Raw genomic sequence first — 24,859 nt, 5'->3', positions numbered from 1 at the left:
CATGAATATAAAACTGACCTTAAATAAATTTAAGCTGAAGAGCGGGGAGTTCTGCTGCACATTAAAGCCCTACCTTCTTTAAGGAGAAAAGACTTAGTGGAATTAGGAAGGATACTATATCATACAGTTATGCAATACAAGGACACTAAACTTGACAACTCATGAAATACAATACATTCAATATTGTGTCTACAGAGTCTTCTTACTTACAAAACAAAACCTTTTAATGAAAAGCTTTGTATAATGTAAGCTTTTATCCCAACATGTTAATACTTTTCACTACCTTTGGAAAACTGCTTTATTGTGTTCATAGCTGCATTTTGAATGGCTTTTCCTTTTTCAAACTCTTCCTTAATGAACCCCGTGAAATTGTTACTTTTTTTCCTAGAGCCCTTTTAATGCTTTTTTTGACCTCTTGACATCCATTTACCCTTTTAGATCCAGGCTTAAGCTCTTCCCTCTGCTGTAGGAATTCAGAGCTATAAACTGCAGACCGATCTGCCAAGGTATAGATGCTCTGACAAATGTACTTACAGAGTTCAGCTCTTCAGTTATAGGAACTGTGAGATAATGGCTTTTTCTAAAGCAGAGAACATTTCAACAACAGTTACAGAAAGCACATTCTTACACACCAGCAGAGCTATTACAAATAAAATAATCTATCGGTTTATGTGAAAACCTAAATTCTGAATGAATGACACTTCATAAATTTTACAGAGTTTTCCAGCTCTGCAATTTGCTATGCAAATGTGAGAATGTTTTGAGTGGGGGAGAATGGAGGGTAACACAGATGACTTATTCTACGGTACTTCCCAAATACTTTACCCCACATACTTCTTTTCTTATAGAGGGAAGACTCGCTTCTGTGTGACCATATTACTTTGTTCAACAATTATACTTCCACACAGTATAAACTAATGTGTCCAAACTATCTCCGTCCCTACTTACAGAACACAATGGTTCGCTTTTTAAATTAAGTTTTCACAACAGAAGTAGGAACATCTTATCCTTCACACTAAAGCTCATTAAGTTTAACTTCAAAATCTTTGTGACTAAACTATGAGAAATCTGCCTTACTCAGACAAGGAAGCTTATAAAGCTAACTCAACATTTGAGAAGTGACTTCTGTCAAGCTTTGCACGTAATCATTTAACAAATTTAAATGTATACTTAAGTGTATGAATAGTGACAGAAGAGACATAGTTTAAAATACACCATAAAACAGATAGTTTCACATGAAAGACATATCCATTAGTGACAGACATTTATTTTAAAATCAAAGCATCTCAGCATATGGTGAACAGAGAATAAAACAAACTTTCAAGTTGCTTAAGGAAGTAAGTAGAAATACCTTACTGTCAAGCTTTAGCATGACACTTCCAAGTCCTCTGATGGGCCGTGGAGCAAGAGCTTCCCGACGTTCCTTCACAAAATTCTCAACAAATTGCCACCAACTTTTGCAATGGTTTGCCAAGAAGTTCAAAACTCCAAAATGAACCACAAGTTTTTTAAGTGCCCAAACTGTAACCACAAGAAGGAAATTAAGTATCAGAGATTTCAGACGAGCACTACAAGACTACATATCTATTCCATTCTGAAAGACCTATGAAAAAGAAAGGAAAAGACTTTTGAGTTTTATTTCCCATTAGAAACCACTCTCGGAATTTTCAAGTGGTTTCAGTAGTAATCTCCTCACTCGCTTCACAGCTATGCTTATCCACATGGAATTTAGATGACAGCAGAAGAAAGGTGCCTGCACGGTATTCAATAATGCAGCTAACAGAGTTGAACAAGATCTGGGACAAGAAGGTGTCATTCCATGATTCCAGTACAGTGGATTTCTCACATGTTCATACATATACCATGCCAGGTGACTCCATGTAAAATACCACATTCAGAACATTAACATCAGAACATTAACAGCATAACATAACTTCTATGTTACACATAAAAGAAAATTTTCAGTCTAAATTCTTAAGTTTTAGGCCTTTACACTGTTAAACTATACCTTTCCTTTAGGAACTGACAGCAGATTTATTTCACAGTAAAGCATCCATTTTAATCTTCTGCAGAAGTACTACTGAGAGATTTTGCTTTTAAATATCAAAAAGCCAATTTTGAGATCAGTCTTTTGTCTTGGTTACATTTGACACTGAACTCCCTCTCATTACATTAAAATGTATTTTTAATAACACTTTTCTTTCACTATGAAAGACTATTCTCCAAACTAAATTCATTACTTACTGCCATATGTTAACTCCACAGTAGTCAGCAGTACACTACCTCATCCTGAAAAATTCACACTGTGCTTCTACCTGGAGATGCATAAAATAACATACATAGCCTAAAAGGTTAACTTTCACTATCCACAGGGCATTTATCAAAGTTTCACAATAGCCTATTTTCTCAAGCCACACCTGTGATAGTTTATGTTCTTGTTCCGGGAGTGCCAGTGCATCAATTTGCTGACATTTGGTTCACTTACCCTCTGGCACCACCATGTGGCAAATATGGGATTTATTCTCTTAAAGAAAGAATAACCCAAAAATTTTTCCACTAAAATCATGTGTCAAACATACAAAAAAGGAGAAAATACAGTGCGAGTGCCATCACCAAACTTACAGGCTGAAGTTTTGTATGATGAAATACAACCCATGGTCAATACACAAACTGCTGCTTAGCAAAACTGGTCAAGCTCGCACTTTACAAGGTGAACAACACACCTGAAATGGCATTCTAACTTTCCACTAGTATTTGAACAATATCATCTAAAATAACTGAATGTACATTCATTGCAAAGGTGATGTCAGGAGGTGCTACAGTCAAGCAAATGTCTGTCATTATATTAGGTTAAAAAGAGATAAAAGAGAAAAAGCTAAAGAAAGACTGCTATTAGAATGTCGTGAGCAAAAATTAAAAAAGACTGCTTAATAAGAAATTCCAAACATCCCAGGAAGCAGAAAATTACCTGAAGACAAAAGAAAAAAAGGATACAACAGAACAAGCAAGGAAGCAAATGAAAGATCTTAAAAAAAGGCAATACCAGGATTCCCAGGGTCATATCACTGAACGAAATGCTACAAGTGTTCTACAACCTGGTTTACTGCTTAGCTTTTAAATCCATAGCAGTCTTTTCAATTTTTAATTTTACAGTTTAATTACAGTATAATTTTTCCACCCTCTTCACTAAGCAATTTTAAAAGATTACCTCATTCCATTGAAGTACAAATGCATTCAAGGAAAAATGTCAATGGTACCAAGATGTTTCTAATAATCTAAATGCTGATTCATGTGAGTCCTCTCCACCAATATAAGGAACTCTGGTGAAATTAACACCTTTCTATTTAAGGTTTTGGGGAGGGGTTTTTTGGTGTTTTTGGTTTTTTTGTTGTTTTTTTTTTTTTTTACATACTAGAAGCATTCTTCTTAAGGTCTCAGAAGTGCCTAAAGTTATTAGCCTCATTAAACTTGAACAGTTGCAAGGGAGCTTGCTTCATAAGCCTTCCTATTTTCCAAATATTTTTACTATTAACTCTCTTATGATGATCCCAGATTATCATAATTCACCTTCTGACATTTAATATAATCCACTGTTCTAAATTTGGCTTTGTGCATCATTATACTGCTTATCTGTAATATTTTTGTGATGATCCAGTTATATTCAGCTATATGCCAAGAAAAAGCATTTAATGGTCTAGTGTCACTGCTAAGGCAATAAGTCACAAATATTCCCAAAAGTAATTTCTCTTTTGGCATAAGTTTATTGGTTGGGTGGTTACTTTAGACCTAATGACTGGCAGCAGCAGTATTCATTTGTTTCATTTATAGATATGCACTTTAATCTAGATTTGTTTGGCTCAAGCTTAAAACCATCCATTGCCATCTGTCTAATTGCAGAACTGTTCCATCCATTTTTCCACCCACCCAAGTAGGCATTTCTGAACAGTGGTTAAGTTATTTCTCGACTTTTCAATAAACTAAGCCACATAAGCTCTTCTTCTAATAAGTCTAAAATTCATTTTCTAATCTCTTTATCACTTCTGATAGCCGTTTCTCGCGATACCTAGACACCAAAACTGGGAAGTTTCTTCTGTAGTAACTACACCGAAATGAAACAAAGGTCAAACTCCTCTCTCCTCTTACCCGACACTCAGCTATTTATATGCCTAGCCATCACATCACCCTTGAGCTGCTGCTACAGTGCCACAGCCAAAGGTGCAGCTGTTCTTTTTACTGTGCCTCCAGGAGTTCACAGCCCTCGGAGCCCATAGGGCCCCACGGCCACCACTTCCAGATGCACAGCTAGATGGTTTACACTAGCCTTGTGTATTGCGTGCAAATCTCAAGGTTTTAGAAGCAGAGTGGCCTCTGGGGTGGCCTTCACAAGGAGAGACCAAGTTGTGCGAGACGCAGTTCCAGGTGGCTCCAGAACAGATCCATCACAGGCCAAAGCTGAGCCCTGCAGGCACAGGTGTGTGGTGCTTTGGTGAAAAAGTATTTATGAAAGGGCACAAACCACCAGACAAGGAGAAGAGGAAGGAACATAGAAAGAACAAGTGACTAGAGAGGAAGAAGGAACAGAGGGATGAACAGAGGCAATAAAAAGGCCAGGGAAGCAGACATGCTCCACAGTGAAATGCACATCGCTCAGAGGGACCAGAGCTGTGGAGGACCCATGCTGGAGTAGGTACACCTCTTGAAGGGACTGTGGTCTAGGGATAGGAGGCCTGAGCTGGTACCTTCATAAAAAAGGGACTGCAGCTCATGGATAAGCCCACATTAAAAGACAGGAAGAGTGACTGGTTTTGTGAGTACTTGGCCACTTGGCTTGGCCAACCTAACTTGCCCACAGAGCCCAGTAACCTATTTTTGATACAAATTACAAGTTAACATGAGCAAAACTTCATTATTGAATAATAGCTGGAGTATTCTTTATGTATAGGTGCAAAAATATGAAAGGGAAGACAACAAGAGGAAGAAAAACTAACTTCTCTAAACTAGAAGTATTTTTACTACATAAGGTATGGCACTCCATTATTTCAAGTGACTACAACAGTCAACAGACGAAGCAATTTTACAGAGTTGTCCACTACATTGCAACAGACAGTGCACATCAATCTTCCTATCTGAAGCTAAAATTCATCTTAACAAGTCTCGAAAAAGTTTTAAATTAAAACTCATACAAGCCTACAAGCGTTTCCTTCTATTTTATTTAACACAGAGCCTAAGGTTACTAAAGTCATCATTTAACAAATATTTCTAATAATTGGATTATTACCTGCAAAAGGCACTGGCAATAGCTGCACAATCCAAAAATTTAGCCAGATCTGAACAATGACGATGGCCCACACAAGTGTAACAAAGTAAATATCACTCGTTTTCTTTTTTCTAAGAAAAGATCCAATCTCAGGTCTTTGTCTGTTCCCAGAAGAAGATGAAGAGGAGGAGATAGATGGTGCGGCACGTGGAGGCTGATCACCTTCTGTTGCTCCTAAAACAAACACATGCAAACAAAGAAATGGAAATTATCACATTAATATTCACCACAAAATAGAATATGCTCCCTATTCCTAAATTAACTTTTTTTTTCTGGGGCAGAGGAGGAGGGCAGAGAGCTGTGTTTTGCTGTTTGTTTTGGGGTTGGGTGTTTTTGGTAATTTCTGTCAAAGACAGCCTTGGCACTGATCTGCATTTTGAAAAGTCAGAGTAGGGCTGTGTAAGCTCTCCCACATCCTGTAACACCATGCCAAGTAGTGCTGGGAGGAGGAAAGAAATAAAGTTTCTACAGCTTCTAAGAGGCCTCCTGTCACTACAGACAAATTACAAGCCAAATATATTTTATCAAAGAACCATAAAACTATGAAAAACACGAAGTATAATTCACTTCTAAAAGAAATCTGAAGTCTTAAAATTAATCTTCGATTTCCCTTTACTTCAAGTACTCAAAAAGGAATCTTAGATTCGCTCGAAGCTCATTTAAACAAAATAAAAATTATAGAGCATACACTGAAGAGAAAGCTTGTACCTTACCAATTTCTTACTATACTACTACTCCTCCTGAACACTTACAACACAAACATAGCACTCACGCTGTTATCATAAATTCCTTGCTTGTGTAACACACATTAGTAACACCAAGCATAAATTAGTGGGTAACAAATGTTGTCATGCTCTCACTCCAAAGTTAGCCCACATGAAATTCAATTAAAAAATGTGAACCAATGTGGAAAAGACCCTAATACATGAACAGTAAATAGTAATTTCATGCCAAAAAAATTTTGTTCAAATTAAAATTCTTGTATACAGAACATGGCAATTTATTATTTACTTAACTTTCTTGTTGGCAAGTCTGCCTAGTATGAGTGACACCAAATCCATCTTCAGCCACTCTACATAGAATCTCTCCCTGAGAACACCAGTATTAACTTTTGCTGAGTCTCTGTTCTGGTGTCAAAACGCACACATTTCCAACACACCACTACTTGAGAAAAATTTGCAGCCATAGTGGAGGAACACACACAGAGGAAAACCTGAAAAGTTACTCTACGCTGAAGAATAAAAGGCAATTTATTATGCTGATACATACCACAGTTGATAAACAACGAACATAACTCTTTCACTGGACTTGTGTCACATCGACATATCTTCTCCCATGAAGAAAAACTGCTGTAAAAACTGTACTACAACACACTGCATGCACATCAGTCAAACAACTCGTGTTCCACACACGCGTTTTTAGCTGCAATGTGTCACTAAGGCCACTTCTAGCCTAAAGCATGACAGCTTGAATATGCAAAAAGACAAGACTGATTTGTCATACGTGTACAGTAGTGGTAAGTGACAAACTCCACATCCTCACACACTGGATGAACGCTCTTCTTTTGCTGCAGAAGTCTGCACTGGTGTTCTACAAGTAAGTGGAACTATTTTTAGAGCTTATAAACACATTCCCCACCACACTAATACAATAATGCAGATCTATTGATTCACCCAACTGATGGACACTGGGATGATGACAAACATCAGCTAGTTGCTGTTTATGTATTTGGTGGAACTTCAGAATGCTGGAATTACAGCATGCAATGTGAAAGAAGGAACTCTGCAAGCAGTTGAACAGAGCAGAAGCTTCAGGTAGGGTGGTTCTTGGCAAATTAGGACGTGCCTCAAAGGGATGATGCCCAGCCCCACCACACAAACTATACTTTTGAGAAAAAGACACATGTTAATTTTTCATAAGAGGAGAGAAAAAGTTAGCTGCAAACAGAAATTTTCCTAAAAAGACAAACTGCTTTTGTCATATGGAAGAGGGTCTATGATTCCCCTGTACTTCTCAGCCTGTTTTTAATGAAGCAGAAGAGTACTAACAGAAACAAACGGATGCATTAAAGGAACACAAATTTGGAAGCAGTATATCCATAACTATATCTCCTCTATCAATTCAAATTATTGAACACTTCTTACTTTTTTTATCCAAAATTAATATAGTCAACATAAAAAGTAACATTCCAACAAGCAGAAGCTCGAATATTTATCAAAGAAAAGGAAGCGCTAAAAGCTAAAACAGAACAATAAGCTGAAGTCTATGCCTAAGATTAAAGTTATTCAACTTTTTTTGCCCAAAAAAGTCCTTAGTAGAGTCATCTTCATGAAATAAAAAAAAAATTCCTTCTTTTGGTAATGAAAAATTTGATAGACCTTTTCTTGCAATGAAGAAAACCTTAACTAAATAACAACAACAGTAATGTTAAGAGCAATACCAATCAAACAGCCTTATTCTCTTACAGTTTCTCTATTAAGCAAACTGTACACAGAATGCAAAACAAATGGGTAAGAGCTTGGAGCAGGGGGGGAAGGACTAAAAAAATCTTAGGGGACCCGAAGACATGAACACTTCTTCAGAATGCAGTTCCACAGCACTTTAAGCAGAACTAAACTGGCACTGCCAATGACCCAGTATTCTCCCCATGACAAACATGCCTGCATCAGAACTGCCATTCAGATGACTATATCGTAAGTCAGTTCACAAAGGTGATCCGCCCAGAAAGCCACCAAACTTTGCAAATTAAAAAAGTCACATTCTGTGGGCAAGATACAAACCAAGGCATGAGCGTTTCGTCAACACAAATGGGGAAAAAAGACCTATCAGTATAGTGATTCAGAGTAACTTCGGATTCCGTAAAATCTCATTTAGTGTGCTTCATAATATTTTGAGATGAAACCTGAAAAACACCTTTCTATATTCCAACCAATGAAAGTATGACAGTCTAAACAGTTAACACATACTCAGTAAAGAATTATAGCAAAATCTGAATGCATGATAGTTCTTTGAATATAACAATAACAAAAAAAGCACATTTTCAGGCTGTTCTATTAAGACACGTTCTTTTAATTTAATTTAATTAAGACACGTTCTTTGTCACGTCAACTTCTTGCTGTCATAGAATTTTGAATTATTCTCATCCCCAAGAAGAAAAAAAAACAGCAGCATTAACAGAGAGTTGTCCATGTCTTTCCACAATTTCAAGAGAAAAATATTTTTATGCGGGTTTTTTTTAAGAAATCAAAGAAGCAGAGGGCGAAAAGGAGAGCCAAAGCCAACAAGACAATAGAATCTTTCCTCAAAAGTACTGCAGTGGTATCTGCTTCGTAAGCTGCAGACTCCTCCTTTGTTGTATATTCTGGAAACTCCTGGAATACCAGGAAGGACCACTTAGACCACCTGCACTGGTATCATTAAACTCCTTGCCCCCAGTACTACATATCAGTATTCAACAACAAAATATGGAAAAATATGGGTGTTCAGAAAAACTATAAAATCAACACAGCTTATTTCCCCTCACAGTCTTTCAATGAACAAATTTAAGCCACATGGAGAACAGTAAAAACAAGAAGCATTGATTGTTCTACAATTGATTTAGTATAGTATAAGGAAAACCAAAAAAGTTGTAGGTTCTTAAGCCTGTAGGTAAAACCTTTTGCTGTACAAGAATAATGTTTCATCACCATTCACAAAAGATCCAAACCAAAGATGGCCAAACTTATGCTTAACATATCACAGAATAGAATGCTAATTTCCAACAGACTGTTGCAAAAGTATTTCAACTATTGTTAGGAGTTAACAGGAAACTCCATATTTGTTCTTTTCCTGCTGGGCAGGAAAACAATAACAGAATCTGCAAGACAAAAAGACCCATCTGGTTAACTGTTTCAAGAAGATAAGTCAAAAAAACATTCACTATAAAAGACACCTTTTTAAAACTGCTGTAGTTTTCTTAAAAACAGAATGAAAACTGTCTTAAAGAAGTGAAAAAAATTAAAACTGATAAGTTAAAAAAAAAGGCAAAAAGAACACAACCACTTACATAGCATATTTGTGTGAGCCTGTTTTTTTTTTTGTTGCCTGTTGCTTGACCAGATTTGAAAATTCAGCTCAAAAAAAAAAATCTCATTTCCAAAATTAAAGATGATATTTTGATTATAGTCATGTAAAATGTAGAAACAAAGGTAAGAAAAGAGTAAGTTGTCTAAAGCTGCCCTTCTCACATTTGAAAAATAAGTTTTGGAATTTCACTTTCTCTCAAGTTGAATGATCTGTTTGGTCTACTTGCAGGAAATGGACGAAACTTTTTCCAGAGATCTCAATAATAGCTTAATTTTCTAGTATAGCATTCCATCAAAGACAAACCCAAAAATGATGGTAAGGTTCAAAAGCAGTGGTGGACACCTAAACACCTTCTTTGCAACTCTTTCAAGGCAGTTGTGTTATTGCAAGTGAAAGTATCATGTGACTCAAGCTACAATGTCAAGTAAACTCCCTGTAGGAGGGACTTAGACCACGCCACGGTTAAAGTGGGGTTTTTTCTCACTATGATGTATACAAAAATTATTCCAGTCTGTCTGTACCTGGTGGAAAAACCCAGTCATATCATGTAACTGCCAACAAATCAAAAGGCTAGGAAAACAAAAAAATAATAACAAAGAACAAGAAAAAAAATCACTGTAAAAAAAACCAAAACCATAGTAAATCCTTCTAGTCAGGCCTTCAAAACATACAGACAGCCACACAAACTATCCTTTGCAAGACAGCTTTTATTTTAGCATCTTCTTAACATTTTTAAAAACAGATAAACCTGATTCATAAGGGCAGTTTAAATGTACTATTTTGGACAGAATTAAGAGATAGGGAATATTTTGAAATTTGTTCTTAATTCTCTCCAATTTCAAGTCTTTAGAGCAAATTCAAATGTTTCTTACAGAGTATTCAGTCACCTGAGGGTTGGGAGGAATGTTCATTATTAGACTCATCTTCTGTCATTGAAATTGCCATGGCAATTGTTGAAGCAGCAATGGAAATCATCTGACCAGGAAGCTCTGCCCCTGTAAAATATAAACATGTATGTAAATAAAGAAAAGCTTAAGTCTTAAAATGTTTTATTTTCTGTTTGATACCCACTGAAGCTGTCAGGCAACAGAAATTATATGGATAGACACTGTTATTTTTTGTATGCGTTATATGTACTCAGTATGACCAAACAGGAATGAGTGCTATTAATTTTAGTATTAAACACAATTTTTGGAGCCAAAACTCAAAAACAGTTATTTGCTTAGTGCTTTTCTTGCTAATGAACTGCTACCAACCAAATAATTTGTTGCTGGCAGTCTGATCATTCAAAAACTTTTTATCCCAGTTAATCAATTTTACTAACCAACTAAAACAGCAAGACAGGAAAAAAAGTTTTCTTCACCAGGAACAACTGATGTTTATTTTTTGCAAAACTGACTCACAATAGGCAAAACCTATTCTTCTCAAAGTCTTAACACAAACCATTACTTTAAGAAACTGGTATTTTAAAAATTAATGACTGGATATAAGAAACTTCCTGAATGGAGTTGTCTCAATTTCTCTCATACTCAGTATTATAGGAGCTACTAAACCCATATTGCTCATTTCTTTCAAAATTATCCTCTGATTTCAAAAATCATGGTCTATGATTATGCTTGAAACTCGGGCTTAATAATGAGTCACTACTTTACCATAGCAAAGAAATATCAGTCCATTGTAAACATTTTCCGTAAAGAATCAAAGATTCACTTCATCTCTAGAAAACCACTTTGAAACAAACACACTAAAAATTCTTGAAATCCATGTGCTATTGAATTTACAGGGATACGGTCCAGATTCTTTCACATGACTGTACAGAACTTTTGCCTCCAACAATAAAAGAAACAGTGACTTGTCCTTACCAGAAGACTCTTTTCCATTCTGCTGTTCATGCAACATGCCTACAGTCATCAGAACAACTATAACCAGAAATACAGGAATCCTCCAGGAACCTGCCACAGAAGCTGAAAGATACAGTGTTGGGATTTTTTTTTTAACAAGAAAAATGACACCATTAATAAACTTTACATTCAGCAAAACCTGAAAAGGCACCACATTAACCAAGAACAGCCTAGGCAAAGACTAAGAAGTGTCTTAAAACAAACAAGTTTTCCATATGCAAGAAAAGGAAGAATAGAAAAGACAGGTGAACAAGTTTCTCAATGAATAAATCAAGTTGTTACTGTTCCTAATTTAAGTGAATTTAAACTATGCTGATACAGAAAACAATTTTAAAAACAATTTGCAAAATCACACGAACATACACACAAAATGAGAATATTTTAGATATGAGGCAGATCAAGTTCCCCCTAAAAATGTGTATTCATGTTAGATCTCCACAGAGTGGGGTAGAGCAGGGCCTTCTTAGGCTTTGGCTATTCAGCCCGTACTTCCAACAAACAGAAGACTGTCAAAATTTAAGCAAATGCAAAGCTACTATGTGTAGCTTAAAACCTCAGGAAAGCATCCCCACATGGTCAGAACAACCTGTGAAACCTGCTGCTAAACCAAAGCAAATCACAGTACACTGTGAAACCTTCTATCATGATAGTCTTCTATTATTTGCATGATACTTCCACCATAAACTCTGTGATGAGACTATAAGCTGATAATCTCTTATATTTAATGTGCAATGTAAATCTAAAATATTACTATAACCTTATATTTGCATTAACACATTATATAGATTACTGGCAAATGTATTTTATATTGCTGATATCATCTTGACAAGCTTGTTGACTACTGATAGAATTATTTTTTTTTGCTTCTATTACTACTATTAAATGCATTTTACAGGTTCAGCCTTGGTTAACAGCAGGCTGTCAACACAATAATAATAATACCATCACAAGTGAAAGTCTAAAGCCACCCACACGTGACCCTAGCCTTTCCTCAAGGTGAAGGAGTAAGTATCTGGTCCGTGGACCAAATAAGGGAAAACCGTGAGAAGTACAAAAAGTTTTTCTCATGGAAAACTATGAGAAGTACAAAGTAGGTAGGAGGAGCGGAAGACACATGTTGCTCAGCATCTTGATACCTTCCCATTCCCTACTCTAATGCTCCCTTCTGGACACATGTAGCCAGAATTACTGAGCAGAGAAAACAGTGTGCACTTCAGCCAGGACTCCATTATACAGATTTACCAGGAAAGCAGAAGAGGAGCTTTGTTGACAGAACCCCCATGAACGCATCAAAATAATAACTTCTAGTTACTCACCTAAGTGAAAGAGCAGCATAATCCAAACAGGAACAGAGACTGCTTTTAAGTAACGTTCAGTGCTTATATTCCACTTGAATGAAACCATCAGAAGGTAACCAACTACCAATGTCCATATCTGTAAGAAAAAGATACACATAAGTATGTATACACAGATGAAAATGGAGCTCTATTGTACTCACGTATGTGTGTACACATATGCACGCCCCCATAACTGCCATACAGAGAGAACTGAACTCAGCTTCTCAGTCTTTAAGAAGCCCACATTTCAATTAATTACAGAAGATTTTTCTCCATGCAGGAGAAATATTAACTCAGTGTGAAGCGTAAGGGCAGGCTAGTACGGTTCTAATGTGTTGGGTATACATGCTTTGCTGGGCACAAACCCCAAAGGAAGGTGATCAAGCAACTACTCTGGAACTATTACCAAAAGGTGAGAATCTAAATGAAACAGCGTCATCGGTGGCACCCATAGGGCCACAAGAAGATGGAGCACAGCACCACTCGTTTCAGCACAGAGCAGTTTGCCAGTTCCCATGTTTCCATCCAAAGAGACAAAAGGGGCTTTAAGCCAAAGAAGCCATTAGGAAGCCCAAGAAAAACTGCTGGTCCTCAGCTGTGCTGGTCCACAAAACAGAGACGCCTTTAAATGACTTATGACATGTAAATTTATCATTTATTTAACTAAAAAAACCAAGGAGACAAAAAGGCATCAGTGGCAACATATCAAGAAACAGAAGCGGTCATTTTGGGTTTGCCGCTTCTAACTGCCTTCTACAACTTTGCTTATCAGAAAAATCACAATACAGAATTCTAATTATGAATCCTGAGATTAAGAATTTGAGCTTGAAAATGCTGAAAAGAAGGAAGCAGTGGCAACAGGAAGTGAAAAGCTGCTACTCGGGAAAAGGTATGAAATAAAAGAAGTACAAAAACCTGCAAAAATAAAGTTGCATTCTTAAAATTAATAAAGACGTTTCTGGCTCAAATTCAACAAACATTCCCTATCCATAACCAGTTAAGTCCACCTTCAAATTTACACTTATAAGTCCATAAATCCCAATGCATTTTTAAGAGAATTTCTATTAACAGCATTCGCTGAATCAGACATTACTGTAAGAAGTAAGAATGCACAGGCAGAGATACAGAACAAGTAATTAGGCAGAACACACCAAAAGAGTTTTCACCTCTTTACCCTGCACTATCTGCCTCATGCTGAAGATGCAAGAGTCCCTGTGAAAAGCAGGTTTGTACAACTACTCCCATTTATTTAATTGGTGTAGAGGAAATCTTAATTGTACCGAATCAAACAGACAAACAGTCATGGTCTCTGGTAACTTCAGAGGGAATGATCACACATGTAAGGTAATTTAAAATCGCTTAAGATATGTGAACAAAGGTATACCCTTTCCATATTAATCTTTCTAATCAAAGCAGATCTCTAACTTTTTTTCACTGCTATCCAGCTCTAGCTTTTCATCAACACAGCTCCAAATTGCTTATGGCCAAGTGTGGACTCAAGACAAATGTCTAAAACTAACATAACCCATGGACATTAAGACTAAAGTCATAAACAAACAAAAATTTTTATTGGAAATGCAAAGAAGCACTCCTTTAACAGCATAGGTTTGTAACAAATTCACTTACAAGGCACTTTGCAGCACAACTGTAATTGCAAGAGATAACTCATCACGAAGATGCTATCCTACTTGCTAACATCAGCTACATAGCACCTTTGTATGATAAATCTTCCAGCATCAAGCAGATTTTCCTCTTTAGTTTTAAATTTAATGATAAATTACAAATGGGAGACTCAGTATGTTCAGTAATTTAAACTGTCTGAATAAAACCAAGCCAAAAGTAGGAGGCTAAGAGGGAGTAAGACTGTTTAACAGCCAACAAAGCCAAACACATTGCACTTTTAGCCATGCATGTAGTTGAACATTACAGGGTTTAGGTATTCAATTCAAGACAGAAGTTCTCCATCAACCTGTACGTCAGGAAGTTTTCCATCATCCCCATATCACCATTGGCGAATCAGTGCTCAAATCAGTCCAGCAGTTTAATTACCTAGGCAGCCTCATCTCCTCAGATGGTAAGATTGACGGAGAGATAGACAACAGGTTAGCAAAGGCATATAGTGTCTTCGGAAAGCTTCATAAAAGAGTTTGGCGAAATAAACACTTGAATAAAAGTACCAAGATCAGTGTTTACAGAGCCATAGTGCTGTCTACTCTCTTATATGGATCCGAATCATGGGTCATCTACCGCCACCACCTGCAACTCCTAGAACGCTTCCATCAACGCTGCCTCCGTACAATCCTAAACATCCACTGGTCAGATTATGTGACCAATACATCTGTTCTAGAACAAGCAGCAGTCACAAGTATTGAGGCCATGTTGCTGAGAACACAGATGCGTTGGGCAGGACATGTCTCAAGGATGAAGGACCACTGCCTCCCTAAGATCCTGCTTTATGGTGAACTTGCCACCGGCTGCCGCATGAGAGGAGCCCCAAAGAGCAGATACAAGGACTCCCTGAAACAACATCTCAGCCTTGGCCATATTGATCAACATAACTGGTCTACTCTGGCCTCAAATCGGGAGGTCTGGAGACAGACCATCTATAACGCTGCTGATGCTTTTGAGAAAGCATGCAGGATCACTCTCGAGGAGAAAAGGCAACGCAGAAAGAATCATGCCCTGCAGAATATACCATCTAAGGAGTCTTTCTGCTGTGCCTTTTGCAACCTGACGTGCCTATCTCATATTGGCCTTTTTAGCCACCAGCGTGCTTGTAACAAACATGGGTAGAGCCCTTCCCAAATCTTCGTTTGCAAAGCCTAGCCATGATGATGATGAATTTTTTGTGTTGTATGTTAAAATAATTGATCAGTTCTCATTTCTAAAAGCTTAGTAAATGACCCAAGTAAAAGTATTTATTTCTACTGAATAGAGAATAATAGCTTACTTTAAAATAAACAAGTTGCCTTCTTCCAGAGATCAAACTAACAATCCTGAAGCAGTGTAAAAAAGCCTATGTAGTCAACCGACTGGTGGAAGAAGTTTAATTTCAGTGACACTCTTTATTGGTTGATGTGATGGCCAAGCACTTTCCTACACTGCAAGAACCACTGCGCAGGAACTAGAGTAGCCTACTTCCAACAATTCATACTTGAAAGCAACTGACAAAGCAAATTAACCTAAATTGACATGGACTAGGATTTCATCCCATACTAACTTGGCAACAGCATACTTTTTTTTTCTTAACTCTTTAAAGGTATATTATATAACCTTTCCCCCTTTTTCAGGATGGTCTCCAAAGGTTTTGGCTTCAAGAGCATAAGGATATAAATAGCCTCTTTACTATTATATGTCCTTCTCAAGAACTGACATAATTGAAAAAAAAAATAAAAGATATTGCCTACTTTCTTTAAAATTAAGCTACTGCAATTATTGTAATGAAACTGGAATTGATAAAATTCTATGCTGGACCAAAATGCCTATGAATTTGATTTAAAAGAATATAGAGCTAACCAGGTAACTAATTCATACATTTCAGACTTCACAGAATGCATTAGCTACCATAAACTATTGATTTATCAAGCTGTAGTCAGTTTGCAGATGCCTTTTTCACCATGTACTCTGAGATTTTAAATCACTACTCAATCACAATTGTTATTTATAAATGTTATCTTAATTGCGTTAACAGACAGTAAAGACCTCATTTTTCACATCTCCTTTGTATTTTGTAGCATCCCTCACAAATTGAACAAAATGTTGTTTTGCCTTTGAAGTAAAACCACCTGCTTCCCTGAACAAATAGATGTAAGACTGCAGTTCTTGGATTTTGGCATCTATTTCTGTGTTAAAGTGATAAATTTAAGAGGTCAGATTTAAAGATGCCTTAGACAAGTCTGAAGGGCTTCAGTTCTCTTTAAATTGCCAACTGGAGGCAAAATTACACCACAGAAAGATTTAGCTTTTATGTTAAACACAATCATCTGCTTCAGTGATTTTTCTTTTGAATTTTAGTGTTGGAAAGTCTAGCATTCATCAGAATGACCATATCACCAATGTTACTGAAAGTTTGTTTCCCGTTATTGCTCAAGTTGGAAGATTTGAAAATCTGAGCCACTTGTTTGGCCTCGGCATCAGTTTTCAAGAACAAACTCAAATTTGACTTTTGACAACATTTAGATCGATTTATATTGGAGAGTAAAATCCTTTATTTACACGGTTCCCTCCCTTTCTTTCCTATCAACAAGTTAATCTCAAAGAGGGAGGTTTTACAGATGAGCTCATTTAATAGTTCACTGCTACTGAAAGCAGCAGTTCATTCTCTCTTACTGCCAGCTGGGCAATCCCACCTCTTCTGCACAACAGGTTTAACATTCATCCAGCCAGCTCAAGCTCCCTAAGCTCATGAAAAAAACTATCTGTAATTCAGTTATAGCAAAACAGGCTCACAGAAATATGACAGGCACCAACAACAGGGCAACTGAAGCATATGTCAGAAGTGACATAAGCAAGAACAGCTCTTCACTGGTAGCAAAGCTGTTGGAATGATTTAGTCTTTCTTGGAATGTTGCCCCAACAACATAACATATGGCAGCAAACACATTTCCTACCTGCTTCATGTGCCTTCTCAGGCAAATGGTGTGATTCTTGGGGTGGTCCTATGCAGGGCCTGGAGTTGTACTTCAATGATCCTTGTGGGCCCCCTCCAACTCAGGATATTCTACGATTCTATGAACCACCCCACAGTAAACACAACAGTGAGGACTGAGAAGATTAACCAACAGCTACTTCTTTTGATACATGCCCTGCCAACTTTCCAAAATTTTTCAGTTTTTAACAAGTCAGGACCTACTAAATGAGGCATTTCAACTCTCGTTTTCTAGTTGTCTACAGTCTCCCTTGGCCATTTTGAAGTGGTATTTTTTTCCAGGCTGCTCTTTGCAACTTGAAAATCATACAGCAAGGTTTTTAGAGTTTGGTTTATGTTTTGGTTTGTTGTTTGTTTTTTTAATTGAGATTTAAATTTAAAACTGTTTGATGAAACTACAGATCTAATTAAATTGCTTTCTTTTTTCCAGTTTGATTCAGCATTTTGAACCAAGAAAAGGGCCCTAACTACCTCATCACTTCCCTTCAGCATTTTAAAATAAAATTTTCATTTGAAAATAGAGATTTTCATTGGTTTTTCTTAAAATAGAAAATCCTTATAAACACATTGACTACATATTAACACAGCACTTTCTCAAACTTTTAGAACTGTGCTGTAGCGCAAAGCTGGTTGAAAGAAGTAATTTTATGATAGGAGTTCATAATTTCTATATCTTCCTCCTCAGCAGTGATGAAGGCTGGCAAAGGAAAACAAACCTACCACAGAAGTTGAGCAGAATACTGTTGGACTTGAAAAATGCAGCAACACACAGCATTAAACCAAACTGTGCTTGCCTTCAGCTTTCTGTTCATTTGAAAATGGTTTTATAAACAAAATAAAAGATAAGGAGGCGGGTGATGAATTATGAAAATGTCACTTTGACTCCAATTTTCAGAACCAAAACTAATTTTAGGTGGCTATACTGCATATTCCTTAGTACACAAGAGGAAATATCCCACAGTGTGTAGAGTCTGGCAGAGTAAGAATGTGTAACTGTCCTTCATTTAGCATGGAGAAAGCCTTTGTCAAACAGATCAAACATGAGAGACTTTTGTTCAGCTCAGAGCAAAGTCAACCACCTCTTCCCTTCACTAAGGAAGCCATCATTTACCTAAAGCAGGTTCTAAGTGAACACAAGTAAGTTATTCCTTGCCCCAGGTCCAAAGGACTAGAACAGTGTACCCATTGTTTGTTCCAGAACCCCCAACTTTGACATATACCCATGTCAATATGTTTGGCATTAAAACACACAGACTACTAAACCACATGAAACATGGTGTTGACTGAGATCACCCTTTTTTGAAGGGACAAAAGTATGAACCTATAACTGAAACCCTGGGGGGGGGGGGCAAACTGACCATCAAAATCTACACTGGCACACATGGGTTAAAAATATTTTCAATGTGTCCTGCAACGTTTCCTACACTGTGAGTTTAAGAAAGAAAATATTAAATATAAGATATCCAGAAGATTGCAGCTATGGATGTTGAAAATATTTCTCCCTTAGTTCACTTCTCCTCTCTTAATATAAAAGTTACTTATGAGAAACTCACAATAAAAACACTATTTAGAAATTCAAGCTTACCAAGATTTACTTGCAAAAAGAGGTTTTACAAAGTACATCAAATTCTTTCCCTGCAGACAGAGCACCACTCTCTGACAACCTTTATGGTGACACTTTTGCAAGAGATGGTTCCTCAACATACACAACTTCTTCACTTTCTTATTTTATTATATAGAGTACAGTTAAAATTTTGCTGGACAGTTCCAAAACGATCATTTCTTTCAGAGGTGGTAGAAAAAGAAACATCATTGTGTTCAAATACATATAAATACCAATAAATATTATGTAGCATATATAATTAGGCTTTAGGTTAGTGTCAGCTTAGAGTCTGGGGCTACAGTTCATGCATATAAATCAAAACAAGCTTCTAAGCCTCTTCAAGAAAAGTACTTCACCGCATGATCTTCCACAACTGAGGGTGGGTGTGGAAGGGAAAAACAAAAGTAGAAAATAAAACATTATCAATATCTCAGACTTTCCCTGCCCCTCCTCCTCATGTTTTTAAATAGGCCACATGTGGTCTCTACACAGTTTATCTCTACCAGGTTGTGAAAATGAGCCAAAACCTGTGGTTTTGGTAAGATGTGTTTACAGTCAGTACCTGTCTGTATGATTTATAAGCCAAGATACCATAATAATAATAAAGGATTATAAACAGTGGAAAGAATAATTAAGAACTTTTTCAGGTGTTGTTTGGGGGTTTTTTATGCTGGGCAAGTTTTAGCAACCTGCAAGCCTGCTCTAAGAAGAAAGAGAAGGAAAAAAAAAGCTACCCAAACCACTCAAAAAATACAAATTTTATGCACATCAAAAATCAGAACTGTGTTTTTCCCATTTGTAGCTATTCCCACATTATGGTCAAACTATGGTCAAACCCTTTCTTTTGCTAGAAGAAAAACTGCCCCATCGGGTGAACTTGACAAAACATAGATGCTTTTCTGCCTCCACAGTAAAACTGTGGAAACCAAACAACTCAGAGCATGTGACTCAAAGCATTTGCCAGGACGTACGCTTGCAAATTTCAGTGTGGAAGGGCTACTTAGGGACTGCTGACATCTAGTGCCAACACAAATGGAGGTTTCCCCGGTAGATGTCTTTGATAGATTCCTTCATGAGGAACAGACAGTCCATCGGCCAAAACAGACAACACATACTTTGACAATATTCCAGTGCGGAAATACCATGGAAAATGGTGTTACCAGATTTGCCCAGCACTGTAGTAAGGATTAGATTAAGTCCTCTAACTGCATGCAAACCCTAGAACAATACGAGCTGTAGCTAGTACAGTCACAGATATAAAAATACACTGACACACACATATGAGTACACAGTTCTGACTCCAACCAATAACTTGTGACAAACCAAGGAAGAAAGGCTGGCCAGCAGAAAAAGATTTTGACAGCCCTGTAATCAAGTTCACTACAGAGAATTCTGCCCATTATGATTATATAACATTTAATTTACTAAGATGAACTTCAGAGGCAAGACAGAGCAGCTGTATGATTCTTTACATCTGCTTGGATCTACTAACTATCCATTTTCCAAACAAATATGAGCATGTGAGCTCTTCTAAAAACAAAACAAAAAATACAACTAATAGCTGGCATTTTCTAAGTGTAAAATGTAAGCCTAAAGGAGTTTAAACTCTTGCCACAAAGCAGAAGAATCTCCCATACCTTAGATACAGTGCTGGACACAGGTATACTTCCTACAAAACAAGGGCAACAAGGCCATCCCAGGTTAGTCTTCAGAAGGTATGCTACCTGTAAGGGTAACCACACTGAAACTGCTGCGGCATAAAAGCATGCAGGGGTATATTCAGTCCACTATAGGACAAACTCCTCTCCTTTCTGAGAAAGAAAAGAAAGGGTAAAACATTCCCATTTCCTGTTATATGTAACTGAAGTTCTTGTAGAGCCCTCTACATAAGGCTCCTGCAAACAACCCATAGAGAAGGCTAGAGTCAGAGCAAGGAAATCATCTGGAATTTTTAACCAGCCTCTAGATTTAAGACCCAGCAGATTACTACATTTCTTGAGCAAGCTTCTTCAAAGATGATGGAAGAACTGTAAAGCACGAAGGGAAAGAAAAGGAGACCACGAGAGTGAGATGCTTGTAAACTAGCTTAAGATCTTGTTCTTCAAATGCAGTGTTTTGCAATCACCTATCAAACAATCTAATCGTGGAGGTACCTAAGCTTGCAAATTCCTAAACTGCAGGTGAGACTTAAGAACCACAGATAGGAAAGTAACCAATTCCAAATCTTTCACTCATCAACACCATGAATGGCTTTTCCAGATTTGAGGACAACAGGACAAGAAAGCTCTTTAACATACTGGTGCCAAGATACAGTTTATCATGTCATTATCACATGCAATTGCTGCATTTGAAGAACAGGGGTTTTTTTCCTGGAACTTCAGAGGAAAATTTCTGTCTCTGTATCATGGCCTAGTAGATAACATAAAAATACCTTTCATTAGAGAACACCAGAGTAGTATTCCAAAAACGCATAATTCTCATGATAGGCATCCACTCACTTCTCTAGTACAACAGAGGGAACCAGAAAGGAACAAGACAATCACGCACACAGAAGGAAGGATTCAGATCCCAGAGAACAGTATAATGGAGCAACCAACTCGTAATATTCCAAATTCCTATGCAGCTAACAAGCAGAATACACGCATGTAAATAGTGTCCTGCAATATAACATGGCAATTAAATGGCTTTAAAATGCTTAACTGAAGTTAAAGCTGATAGTATTAACTGATCCAGCTCAGGGCTCCTCAGCAGAATGGATAAAATTAAGTTATCCTGCTGCAGCTCCGAGATAATGCAAATCAAGTAACCACTAAATTAAAAAAACTGGAATAGGAATACCCTGTAAAGTGTATAGATGATGCCAGGCTGAGTTGAGGTTATTGACAAAGAAAAGCCCACAGTTTCTTTCTCATAAAGAGAAGAAACATAGGCAGCTTCCTTAGAAAGCTACTGCAACTGGTTTGCTTAGGGAAGTCTATGGCCAGTTACCTGGACACAAACACAAAATTTTCCAAAGGAACTCAAGCCTGAAGAGTTCTGGGAGCTCACTATCTTTGACCCAGTTAAAATCTTACAGCAGTTCAATGAACACAAGCATTAAATCAGAAACACCAGCGCAAAACCAAAGCATCAGAGACTGCGAAACAAAGTTGCACTGAGCACGCTGAGTGCATTACAATCATAGTTATGAGGTTAAATCAGTGCAGCTTCCTTTAGTGTCCTGATATTTACTCAGTGTAAGTATGGCTTAATTAACAAAGTTTTAATAAAAGCCTGGACTTAGCCAGGTCAGTTAGTGTAGCAATATCACCGATTTGTTAAAAATAAAGCGGGTGGGTTAATGCAAAGAAAAATTTTAAACTTATCAAATAAATTGTGTGGCAACAAATCAAAGCTTCCCATCAGTACTAAGCCACGCTTAGATTCTGCCACTATTCAACTGAAGATAAACACGGTTGTATCTTGCCTCTTTATAAAGAGAAAATGTGTCTCTACCTACTCAGTCTCAATTATACTTCTGAGGACAAAACAGACCATAAACACACATCCCCTGACATCTTCCAGCATATGACAACACTTCAAAACAGAAAGCCAAGAAGATCTCTTCCTCCAGTGTCTACCTTCAAGAGACAAAGCACGTTCTTCAGCCTATTCTATTCACACTAGAAATAGCTCAAAATATCCTCTGTCAGTACATTCAGAAAAACTATTACCCAAGAGGGTGGGGGTGGTATTTTGTTGCTTTAAAAAACAGAGCAGCTTTTAAAGTCTTTGATACCAACCAATCTGAACATGCAATTGGACATCAGTATTTAACAAGAGTTCAACTTACTGATCTTCAATGCTTTCACATATCCATTTGCTTCTGATACGTAGTATTTTTTGCATTTTCAATTATAACTGGCAAAGTGTAAATGAGTTCTGCCAGAAGTTTTAACTAGTCTACTTACTGAACAGAACAGGGAAAAGAAGTCTCCCAGACTTTGTTACCGTAAGTAACATTTGACAGTTAAACAGCTTTACTTTTTAACGTTCAAATTGAGCTTGCACCGTTTGGTATTTTAAGAACGAAAAAAAACCCCAAACAACCCAGTACACTGAGAGACAAGCCTTAAGGTGCCTTCCCCCCCGCCAAGTCACTTGTGGAGCTGAGCTGAGCTGCCATTTCACAAAACTTTAATAAACACCTTAGAGCTCAACAAGCCTCGATGTTTACCCAAGAACTGGGCTGAGTCACTTTTGACTTAACAGCATCTCCAAACTGGGGCACGACTAAACCACGGGTGCGGAACGCCGACACTCACTCACCCACTGGCTGCTGAAGTAGTCGAGCCCCTGGCAGATGAGGTGGGCGGCCTGTGCCAGCAGCAGCTGCACACCCAGGGAGCTGCCCAGGCAGTACAGCCCGTAGAGCAGCGGCCCGCCGGCGCCCAGGAGCAGCAGGAGCCGCCGCCGCCGCAGCACCTGCTCGCCCAGCGCCTCAACGCCGTAGTTGGCGAAGCAGATGGGCAGGAGGAGGGCGGCCAGCAGCACGGGGGTGCGGGAGCGGTGCAGGCGGCCGAGCCAGCGCCGCCCCAGCGCGGTCAGCGAGGTCTTGAAGGGGTGCAGGAAGGTGCCGCAGAGCACGGCCCAGAGCAGCGGCCGCAGAAACGCCTCCAGGATGAAGTACACCAGGACGGCGGCGCCGCAGCACAGCCCCGCGAACAGCAGCGCCCCGGTGTTGTAGAAGGCCTGTTTGATCGGCTTCTCCAGCCGCGGCAGCGACATCCCCGTCGCCCCGCCCGGGCCGCCCAGCGACAGCCGCGGCATGGCCGCACCCGCGCCCTCCGTGCCGGGGGACTCGTCCGACCGCCGCTCCTGCATCGGCGAGGCCGGAGGGGCCGCGCCGGGACCCGCGTCGGGACTCGCGTCCGGAGCCGCGGTGGGAGCCGGCGGGGGCTGTGCTGTGTTGTCAGCCATGGCACAGCGCGGGCACGGGCACCGCCGCCGCTCCGGCCCCGCTGCCGGCGGCGACGCGCAGCTGCCGCGGCGGCGGGCGAGGGCTTGGAGCGGGGCCGGAGCTGAGGCGGCGGAGAGACGGCCGCGGCTGAGGTGCCACCGCCGAGCGGCTCCGGGCACGGCGCGGGCGTGCGCCCAGCCCGGCGGGAAAGGGGCGGTGCCGGCCGGGAAGGGTGCTGGGAAACGTAGTTCCGCTGCGGGAGAGGCGGGGGCCGCGCTCCATTCCCCCGGCGGCAGGACATGAGGGGCTGTCCCGGGGGCCCTTATCCCGCCGAGCGCGGGCCGGGGCTTCCCAGCGCCTTCCTGACGTTTGCTGAAGAAGGCGGCCAAGGGTGAGAGCGTGGAATTGCCCAGCAGCTTGCTGCATATCCTCATCTGCATCCCAGAAGTGCAGCCCTGCCGCTGCTGCTTCTTTAAACGCTTTCCTATCCCTACTGCTGCTCTAGTCTCAGGAAGCAGAAAATTCGGAGCCTTGGAGTGTCATTCAGAGATTTGGAGTGTCAGTTGGAGAGCAAGACCGGTTAGACTATCTGGAGAATTTTGTCTTGTCTGAACATGTTCTGGCACCAAATCATTTAACAAGGAAGCATCTGTGCTTTCACTGGGAATCAGGCCCACTGAAAAGGTAGTTGTTCTGTCTGGTTTTTTAGATCTGACATTTGTGATATTTGGCTGCATCAAGCGCTATTTGCAAATAGTCTAGTGAGGAACTAATTTCCTGCAGCTGGCATACACCAGATCTCTGAGTCCAGGCATAATGGCGACAGCTAACATTTTACAGGTGGTCTAAATGCCTCTCTAATAAATACACTTGGTCTGAGCAACTTTTGCAAGGTTTGAAATCCATGATATTTGAACTAGCTCAGTGCTGGCACTGTGCTACTCAAGCAGTTTTCCCTTCACAGCTTAACACAACCCTTCAGCAGTTACTAAAGCTATTGTTAATGCTGCCATAAAACCCTCAGAGGGATCTTCCTCTTTCTTTTAAAT

At 39.0% G+C, this 24,859-nt stretch overlaps 1 protein-coding gene across 3 annotated transcripts in view; it reads right to left on the bottom strand.

Annotated features, from left to right (window-relative positions):
* The window catches only part of TMEM245 (transmembrane protein 245), an 85,206-nt gene extending 60,890 nt beyond the window's left edge, over positions 1–24,316 (bottom strand). The window contains exons 1-7 of one of the 3 annotated variants that reach the window (XM_027680261.1): positions 23,180–24,316; positions 12,600–12,717; positions 11,245–11,346; positions 10,270–10,377; positions 6,821–6,907; positions 5,279–5,491; positions 1,352–1,521 (exon numbers count right to left, since the gene is read on the bottom strand). In XM_027680261.1, the coding sequence (XP_027536062.1) occupies positions 1,352–1,521; positions 5,279–5,491; positions 6,821–6,907; positions 10,270–10,377; positions 11,245–11,346; positions 12,600–12,717; positions 23,180–24,250 (1,869 nt within the window). In that variant the 5' untranslated portion in view covers positions 24,251–24,316. The remainder of the gene's footprint in view (positions 1–1,351; positions 1,522–5,278; positions 5,492–6,820; positions 6,908–10,269; positions 10,378–11,244; positions 11,347–12,599; positions 12,718–23,179) is intronic. The other 2 variants (XM_027680253.1, XM_027680244.1) reach the window with 2 other exon arrangements.
* Positions 24,317–24,859: the final 543 nt, after the last annotated feature.

Source organism: Neopelma chrysocephalum, unplaced genomic scaffold (genome assembly GCF_003984885.1).
Source record: "Neopelma chrysocephalum unplaced genomic scaffold, ASM398488v2 Primary Assembly neopelma1_22b, whole genome shotgun sequence".
NCBI classification, from domain to species: Eukaryota; Metazoa; Chordata; class Aves; order Passeriformes; family Pipridae; genus Neopelma; species Neopelma chrysocephalum.
The sequence above is the reverse complement of the archived record's forward strand: the minus strand, read 5'-3'. Positions and strand labels throughout refer to the sequence as shown.